Source organism: Chenopodium quinoa, unplaced genomic scaffold (assembly GCF_001683475.1).
Source record: "Chenopodium quinoa cultivar QQ74 unplaced genomic scaffold, ASM168347v1, whole genome shotgun sequence".
Taxonomy (NCBI): domain Eukaryota; kingdom Viridiplantae; phylum Streptophyta; class Magnoliopsida; order Caryophyllales; family Amaranthaceae; genus Chenopodium; species Chenopodium quinoa.
In genome coordinates, this window is record NW_018745523.1 from 1,486,503 (window position 1) to 1,495,923 (window position 9,421).

Here is a 9,421-nt window from a genome sequence, read left to right on the forward strand (position 1 = left end):
TCGGCGGCAGGGAGCCGAGCGTGCACAGCCGCCTCTCGTTCCCTGTAGCCGAGGCCCAAATTTCCCATCCAGAGACGAAAACCACTCCTACCTCTCTAAGAGGGCGGAGCGCGGTCCCTTCGGCCAGGAACAAAGGCAAGGCCGTTATGCTACCCACCAGTTCTCCATTCGAGCAATGGATTCTGGAAGAGCATGTGCCTACGGTTAAAATACCGTCGCACATTACATATGATGGGACTTCAGATCCGAAGGACCATATCGCCTCCTACGAGGGGCACATGCATCTCTGCCCAAGGTCCGAAGCGACCTGGTGCAAATATTTTCCCACCACTCTCAAGGGGGTTGCGCAAGCGTGGATCTCCAAGGGAGTAAAGGAAGGCTCTATAATGGGGTGGGACGACCTGTCCACCAAGTTTAAGAGCAAATTTTCCACGGCAAACCGCCGAGAGAAGACCACTGCTGAGCTCATGGGCCTGCAGCAAGGGGAGACCGAGAGTCTCCGGGACTACTTGACCCGTTTCAGCAACGAGTCATCCAGCGTTTCTCAGCTGGACCAAGGGCTCACAAAGCATTAAGGGCGGGGTACTATTGGCCCACCATGATCTCTGACGCTAAGGAACTGGTCAGAAAATGCGAAAAATACCAAAAATTCGCACCAGTCATCCATCAGCCAGCCCAAGAGCTTCAGCCTGTGCTGAATCCCCTTCCATTCGCCCAATGGGGACTGGATATCTTGGGCCCATTTCCGGATGCCGCATACCAGAAAAAATGGCTGATAGTCGGTGTCGACTATTTCAGTAAATGGATTGAAGCCGAAGCAGCCTCAAACATTACAGAGCAGACTGTCAGGAAATTTATCTGGCAGAATATCATCACTCGTTTCGGCATCGCGAAAGTATTTGTCATCGATCATGGGAGGCAGTTAGATAACTTGTCGTTGAAGCGGTATACAGATCAGTTCGGCATCAAACTGGCATATTCAGCGGTATGCCACCCGCAAAGTAACGGACAAGCCGAAGCTGCAAATAAGCAGATCCTGAACGCCCTCAAAAAGAGGGTGGAAGATCAGAAGTCCAAGTGGCTGGAGGAGCTCCCAGGAACCCTCTGGTCCCTTCGGACAACCGAAAAAGAGGCAACAGGCCACTCACCCTTTGAATTGGTGTATGGCGCCGAAGCCGTTCTCCCCGTGGAGATCGGTACAGAAAGCCTGCGAGTGCACCACTTCTCGGCTGAGAATGAGGATCTTATGAGGGAATCCCTCGATATTCTCGATGAAGTGAGAGACTCAGCCCGAGTCAAAATGGCTGCATACAAACAGAGAATCAGCAAATTTTACAACCGAAGAGTCCAAGCGAGGCCCCTCAAAATTGGAGACCTCGTTCTTCGGAATGCTGCCGTAGTGCAAAAAAAACCGAATTCATGGGAAATTCTCAGCGGCCTGGGAGGGACCCTATGAAGTTTATGATGAGCTTCAGCCAGGAACATACCGACTTCAGTAGTTGGATGGGACTGAGTTGAAAAATCACTGGAATGCCGATGTACTTAAAAAATATCATGTGTAAACCCTTCGGGGCAGAACAATCGTTGTAAGTACATTTTGAATTATTAATGAAAGGCCTCAGAGCCACTATTTTCTACAAACATTTGCAATATTTTCTCCTTCTTTTTCTTATGGTCTACTCTTTAAGGGTTTCCTTCGACCCTGTCCGAAACCTTCGCCCTCAGAGCATCAGGTTTCGGAATGCCGATAAACTTGCCTTTTTAAGAACTCTGGTCCTTCAGCTGGGGTAGAAACCCCAATAGGACTTGTTCTGCAAGGCAATGAGTCCATGGACAAATCTGGGATGTTGCCTTAACTGAGCTCTGCACCCCAGATAGCCATTATTTGAAACATTGCTTTCAATTGGCCCTGTGTTTGAGATATCCATTTTTAAGATAAACCGAAAAATCGAGAGAAAAACCATAAAACAGCAGAAAATAGACAAGGAAAATGAGAATAATCTCAGAAATCTGGAGAACAAGTCTTTAGATGTCTGGGAGGGCAAGAAGCACAAGTGCAGACTGCCTCAGCTGACATCTCTAAGCTGAAGCTTTGTACTTAGCAAAAAAAAAATAAAAAAAAAAAGAAAACGCAAGTTCAAAGCAAAGCAATATGAGAGGAATGTCGAATGCATAAAACATGAAATCATGCTCGTATAACGAGCTACAAAGTTTAAGTGTTCAAATAAACTAAAAGATTATATCGGCAGCCGCCCACAAGCGGAAAATAACAGCTGCCGAAATACGTACAGAAACAAAAATAAATTGTTTGTACATCAAGGCAAGCTGAAGCAAAAATAAGGCAAAAAGAGATTCAGAAAGCGGCAAGTTTGAAGTTAAGCACATGTTGATCCGCAAGACTCTGAAGACGACTGCATGATTTCCTATGCTTCAGCCAGAGGATCAGGCTAGTCAGCTGTGTCTAGACCCGGAGCAGTCTCCGTTCCAGCGGCAGAGGAGGTAGGTTGGGCCCTTGCCGGAGCATCAGCGGCTCGCTGTTCAGCCTCCAACTCCTGCCGCTCAGCTTCCTCCTCGGCTTGTTCAGCCTGAAGGATTTCATGCTCAGCAGGAGTAGCATACAGCATGTGCGGATCCTCGGGGTCCTGAGCCCAAAGCGCACACTTAACCCAATCCAGCGAAGGCTCAGCATGGAGAGATAACCTCCGAGCCACCTTTAACACATTTATGTAACCCATTTCGTACTCTTCTTGGGTATAGAGGCGGACTTGGAGCAAGGCTTCAGCATCAGCCAACCTCTTTCGACTCTCCTCCAAATCTTTTTTAGATTTTTCTAACTCTTCTAAGAGTTTGGAGGAAGAAGTCTTCTGCTCATTAAGCTCCAGCTGAACGTTGGAAGTCTCGGCCTTGGCCCGGGTCAGTTCATCTCCCTTAACCTTCAGCTGATCTTCCAATTCCTTCAGCTTCTGGTCCTGGCTCTCAGCAGCAGCTTGGGCAGCAGAAAGGTGAGCATCCCTGGCCTGTTGAGCCTCTTCAGCGGCCATCCTGCTGGACTCCAGACCCTCCAGCCTTTGCTCCATCTCTCGAACTTGGCCAGCGGCCTCGGCAGCGATTCGGCGAGAGATAGCCGCCCTGAAACTAGGGATGTCAAAAGCCCCCAGCTCATTGATGACGCTCTCCCCAGCCATCAGAGTAGGGAAAACCTCAGTTTCCATGGCGTGGCAGAAGGTCCGAAGGGCCTCAGCAGCCTGCTTCTCATATTTTTCGGCCGCCGCCTGCTTCTCTTCAGCAGCCTGCTGTTTCAGCTCAGCCAGCTTCGCCTCCTCCTGGGCAATTTTATTATCGTCCCAGGCATGCTCTAGCTTGTCTTGGAGGGTGTCAATCAGCTCTACAGTAAGAGTCTGATTGTGCACAACCTGTTTACAGGGGCACATCAGTAAAAAAAAAAAGAGGGGGGGGGGGGGGGGGGAAAGGAGAAGAGCTGAATAAAAACAAAACAAAATAACTAAACGGTTAAGTACCTGCATCAGCAAACGCTGGTTGTCTCTGGCAGGGTCAGGGACCCTTTGGCTGGACTCTCCCATTCCAGCCGTGGCCTTCAGCGACCACACCCTTGCTCGGTCCACCTCCGACATACCAGATAGGTCGTCGAAGTAACCTGCAGCCCCTTCACGGTTCTGGCCCCAAATTCGTTCCCAAACAGGTTCTGGGACTGTGATGCGGGGGGCCGAGAAACCCAAATCTCCAGAGTTCAGCGTCTGGAAGGATGGGAAGGAAGAAGAGGGAACCTCCTGAGCCTTCTTGGGCTCAGCATGTCCTTCCCTTTCGGCGGAGCCCAGCTGGTCTCCACCAGGGTCAGCAGCAATGACCTCCTCTGCTTCCTCCCCCAGATCAGGTTGACGAAGTAGAGCATCAACCTCCCTATCAATATCATCTGAGAAACCCTCAGCGATTGGTTTCTCAGAGTCTTCAGCAGGGGTCCCCTGAACCCCCCCTTCGGATCAGGAGTTCTTTGGTCCACCTCCATCTCTTGAGTTTCGGGAGGTGGAGGGGGGGTTTGAGGACGCGGAGCTTCCGGCGGAGGGGGAGCCCTCGGCGAGCGTCTACCTTCATCAGGCTTTCTTATTTGGATTCCTCCGGTAGGCCTCATCCCCGTCTGAAACTGATGAGGCCCCAGTACGGCTAACCTCCTCCTCCTCTTTGCCAAGGGCTGCTCGTCCATTTCTTCAGATTTTGACGAAGATGGATCCTCAGAACGAGCAGGCGCTTTCACTTCTCTCCTTCCGCTCCCTTCCTCAAACTGCAGAAAGGGGGGCAACAAAGTGTGAGTAAAATATATATATATATATATATATATATATATATATATATATATATATATATATATATATATATATATATATAATAAAGTAGCCAAGGAACTTACTGGAACCCTCGGCTGAGCTCTAGATGCAGAGGTATCCCTCTCGGCAGCACCAGACGTCCCTGCACCTCCTTCCAAGGATTCGATTGCTCGGGACACGTCCTCAGCTGTCTGAGCAGCCTGTGCTTCCTCGAGTAATAAAGGCCTGAGGGGATCTCGCTTCTCCCACCAAGGCTTCTGCTTGGTGTAATCGGCGGCAGCCTCGATCTGAAGGCCCGTTTCGTTCAGATGCAACGGACGGTTCTTCGGAGCAGTGATCGCCGGAGCCCGATCTAAAATGACTCGTTCAGCGTTCACCCCGAGCCGATTGTAGTCAATACTTGAGGTAGCTTCGCTCAGCTCTGAAGAGACAAGACGAAGGTTAGACTGAGGGAATAAGCATTAAGATAAGGCAGAAAATTAAACAAGGCAAAGTCCTCGGCCCCAGCCGAAGATACTTACCATCCCTGTACTTTCGGCTGAGGCCGACAACCGCCAACATCTTCTCTTGGAAGACGTAATGGTTGTCTGGAAGCCATCTGGTCGGGATGAATCTCATTCGGCCAACTCCCCATGGGTTATCCTGGATCCCGAAGAAGCTCATTTGCTCGTAGCTGGGGTGACGAGCGGCATCAGGGTCCTTAGGGCCCAGATCCTGCATGTTCGGATCAGGCCTGGAAAGGTATCGGGGAGCTCCGAAAAAATAAGGGTGCTCCGGATCAGCGGGAACTCTCACCCAGACCCATTGACCTCTCCAATCCTTATCCGAAGAATCGTTCGTCCACATAGTCACATATTGGGGGCGGCTCTCTATTCGCCACCAGCCTAAGGACCCGTGTTGGCCGTACACGGTCTGGATGTTCTGCACTAGCTGATGCATCCTTCGGAAGCAATGCAAATTCGGCTCAACGGAAAAAAACCGGCACACCCAGAGATAAGTCATCACCCGCCGAATGCTGACAGGTGTTAATTGGCACAGGGAAATCTTGTACTTTATTAAAATATCCCTGACGAAGGGATCCAGAGGGAACCGAAGCCCATACTGTAATTGCCGAGTGTACACCCCTATATATCCAGGAGGAGGACGGTGAATCCTGTTAGTTGGCGAGGGCATCCGGCATCAATACCCATCCTCCTCGAGAATGCCGTAGTGCAGCTCTATTTGCTCGGCAAACCGGTAAGTTTTGGCATGCCGAACCCACCAGGAGTAAGGAGTATTTCTCACCATGGCGTCCTGAGCCTCGGCGTCTTGCCATCCAGCATGCCCGGGGAGCAGGTCCCAGAGCACAGGGGGCAAATCTTCGGCCTGCCCAGCCCGCTCTCTCTGCTCAGGCTGCCCCGCCTCGCCGGCCCCGGCGTCCTGCTGAGGCGGCGCGACATTCAAAGGAACGGCCGGAATTCCCCTCTCCGGGTCTTCCCCGACGCGTTCCCCGTTCCAAATGTCGGCGCGGTCACGGGGATCCCCAGCTTGGCCCCGTCGACCTGGTTGACGCCCTCTTCCTCGAGCCATAACCAAATTCGAAGAAGAAAAGTAGGAAAAAGAAGAATTTTCTCAAAAAGGCAAGAAAATCAAAGGAAACTCGGAGAAATTTACCTTCAAATAGGCCGAAATGCGCCGGTCAAGTCAGTGGGAGTGGCGGATTTGAGTGTCAAACTTGGATTCGGAGATATTGCGCTAAAGATTCGAAGCGAAAATGGAAGTTTCTGCGAGAATTCGAGTGCAAATTGGTGAAGAAATGAGGCGAAAGTGTGAATCAGACCTTATAATTCCAGAAAGGAGAATTCCAAAGGTCGAAAAGTTTAAATCTCTCTTAATTGCCTCCTTAATTAACCGTTAAACACTTTCTCACTTGATTAACCGCCCATTATCCACTCCACTTCCTATTAATTATCCAAATTACAGTTATTTAATTAATGACTGTTTAAAAATTTAAATCTTTTGATTTAATTAAATCATTTACTTCCCTCCATTTTTATTGGATTCAAACCCGACCCGTCATCCTTCCAAATCGGGTCTGGGGGGCAAGTTGTTTGGGTCCAATTTATCTAATTGGGCCTAGTCATTAAATGATCCAATGTTCCAAGGTCAAGGCCCAAGCCTCCAATCAAGCCAAGTCAGACATGAGTCATTTGGTCCAAATTGCTATGGTCAACCCATGATTATTTAGGAGCCCAATTACTCTCCTATCCTCATATGCAAAGGTATAAAAGCCTTCAATTAACTCATTTATGAGATATACAAAAAAGCCTCAAGCATTAAATCTCTTGCATAGCTTCCTCTAAATACACTGTTTGACTTCGGCATCGGAGGGGTCTTCCTCGGATCCACCCCCGAGGCCAGTTTACGTGTGTTTTGCTGTGCGGGAAATCTTCGGCCCAACATCCCTTGGACCGGACAACTCTTCATCCACTTCATTGGGCCTTCGGCGAGGTCCCATTATTTTCACCCGAAAAACATATATTTCAAACTTGTATAGTTTTAGTATACATTATTTGTCATACTTTTATTTGCATTTATCCAGTTCTTGATTAAAGGTTTTATCTTTGATTCTTTGCTTGTTTTGTTTCGAAATTAAAGGTTTATGTTTCCTTCACCAAATTTCTGGTTTCAAGCGATTTATTGTGTGGATAATTAGATAGGAGGACCCCGCCAATTCCACAGTGAAATCTAACTTAGATTTCATCCTATATTGATCATTTATGAGAAGTGCTGGAAGCATCCCAACAAGGGAGCAATAATTAGTTAGTTGGAAGCCCATTTTGTTGCGAAATAACTCAAATAAGTAGAAGAAAATAAAGCAGAGAAGTAGTGCGGACTGCGGAGTATTTATTTGGTTTGTCCAACGTGTGTTCATGGTCAAGACACATATTAAGCTACTGAAAATAATAACTCTGTAGTTTATCTGTTTTTTTTTAAATACAACATTTTTTTTGCATGATTTATAAAAAAAATTGATTAGAGTAGGTAAACGGACTACTTTATCAAAATAATTTTAACACCAAAAATTAGAGAAAGCTTAGGTACAAGATTATTATGATTAATTTATCCCTTTATATTAATTATTTTTTTCTCAAAGTGCATGCAAAAAGGCGTGCTATATTTTTTTGAAAGGTGTGCAATATTCAAAATAAGAAAAATGTATTTTTTTTTTAATTTAGGGCAATCAGCCATACTGGTTTTAATTTAGGATTGCATTTTTTGGGTTGAGTAATTGCATACTTCTTAGTTGATGCATTTCATAATTAATATCTCTAAATATTAATACAAAAAAATTATACGGAGTAGAAAAAAAAATAATTCAAAAGTTACTATTATGAAAAATTACATTGAGACGATTTTTATAAAATTTCAAATGACTATATTTTATTATACTATATACATCGAGGCAGAAGTACTATATAGCCGTGATTGGATTCATATTGTAAAATATTTTCATGATCCAATTCAATTCCTAATCACAGGATTTTTATTATTATTATTATTATTATTATTATTATTATTATTTTTTGACACCGAAATACAAGATCTTGTTGTGTTGTTCATTACAAAAACTGGAACAAAACATCACAGATCAACTAGTTATTCAGTATAAATGACAGTCTGTGCTACAACTTGTACTTGCTTGTGTCCTTTTCATGCATTTACCCATGAGATCTTATTAGAAGAAGACTTTAATACGGATAGGGTTTGTTAAAGTGAACCCATATTTACTTGGTAACACCTGCATTAATAAGTAAATTGATTGTTTACTTCAATTAAGGGGTGTGTTCTTTTCTTGACAAAAATAAGTTATGATCAGACTATAAGTTAAATTTTGGGCTGGGACCAGGCTTCATGTTTCTATCTTTAGCCCATATTCAGCCATGATCCTTTATTAAATGTACACCTTTCCTCCGTTTCATAATAATCGTAACACTTTGATCGGCACACGTGCTAATGCATAACTTGATCGGCACACGTGCTAATACATAACTTAGACCAGAAATATAACAAAAAAAATTAACATAATGAAAATATTTTACATGGCAACCTTGCTATGTTTTTTATATATTGATAAAAAAATATAGTTAAAGTAAACAAATAAATAGTGTAAAAGTCAAAATGTTGAGATTATTACGAAAATAGATTACGCATAAGGGAATATACTTATAACATATATTGCACCCAAGTAAAAGTAATTTAAGTATGTGAGAATCTACATCATACCTGTATAATTTCGCGTAACAAATATGATAACCTAGGTTGCACGGAAACGGAGACGGGGAAACGAGGAATCGAGGAAACGGAAATTTTAAAATTATGGGAAACGGGGACACATTAAAAATACATAAATAAATACATTTAATCAGAATAAAATACCAAATAAACTTGCAAAAAAAATAAAAACAAACAGATACTTCGTTCTGTAAATTGCATGAACTCCCTTTTTTCCAAATTAAATACAAGAAAAACATCAAATTAGTGAAATCGTTCGGTGGTAGTTAGATCGACTTTGTTCTAGCTAGGCGGTGATGGCAGCAACATGGATCTCTAAAGCATGAAAACGACAATTATAGAAACAACTCAAATAACTATGCTGCTTCGTAATTTGTGAATATAAGGGTTTAATTGCTTTCTTTTAAAGGGGAAACGCTTATTTATATCCTTAATTAAGTTTCCCACGGGTTTTCGAACTATTAAATTATGCGAGACGCTTCACAAAACAAGGAAACTCCATGAGCCGTTTTGAAACGGGTTTCGAAACGTAAGAGGTTTCGGAAACGTTTCGGAAACGATACGTGGCTAAAATTAAGAGTTTCCGTGCTTCATTGATGATAACCCGTAGCATTTTTTTCATGAATTGAACAATTTGATCATATATATTCATATATTGAGAAGAAAATTTTACACGAAATAATACATACTTGTATAATCTATAGAATCTTGAAATTTTTGCTATATCACATATAACACTGGTGTAACAAAAATGAACCACAACACTTATAAATTGAACATATATTTTTGCATCACTTGTGCTTGAA

General features: G+C 44.3%; 1 protein-coding gene across 1 annotated transcript; it reads right to left on the reverse strand.

Moving 5' to 3' along the window:
- Window positions 1–2,447: 2,447 nt before the first annotated feature.
- LOC110715442 (myosin-7B-like) lies at window positions 2,448–5,186 on the reverse strand. Its single transcript, XM_021894023.1, has 5 exons — window positions 4,862–5,186; window positions 4,424–4,761; window positions 4,105–4,297; window positions 3,519–3,931; window positions 2,448–3,413 (listed from the first exon to the last, which is right to left on the reverse strand). The coding sequence occupies exons 1-5, from the start codon at window positions 5,184–5,186 to the stop codon at window positions 2,448–2,450; spliced, it is 2,235 nt and encodes a 744-aa protein (XP_021749715.1).
- Window positions 5,187–9,421: the final 4,235 nt, after the last annotated feature.

What these genes read in the sequence shown, in the direction of transcription:
- LOC110715442 (XM_021894023.1), bottom strand. Translation starts at nt 5,186, where the DNA reads ATGTGGACGAACGATTCTTCGGATAAGGATTGGAGAGGTCAATGGGTC. An exon ending in GAGCTCAGCCGAGGGTTCCA is followed by an intron (nt 4,298 to 4,423) that starts GTAAGTTCCTTG and finishes CCCTTTCTGCAG; the next exon opens with TTTGAGGAAGGGAGCGGAAG. An exon ending in ACCAGCGTTTGCTGATGCAG is followed by an intron (nt 3,414 to 3,518) that starts GTACTTAACCGT and finishes CCCTGTAAACAG; the next exon opens with GTTGTGCACAATCAGACTCT.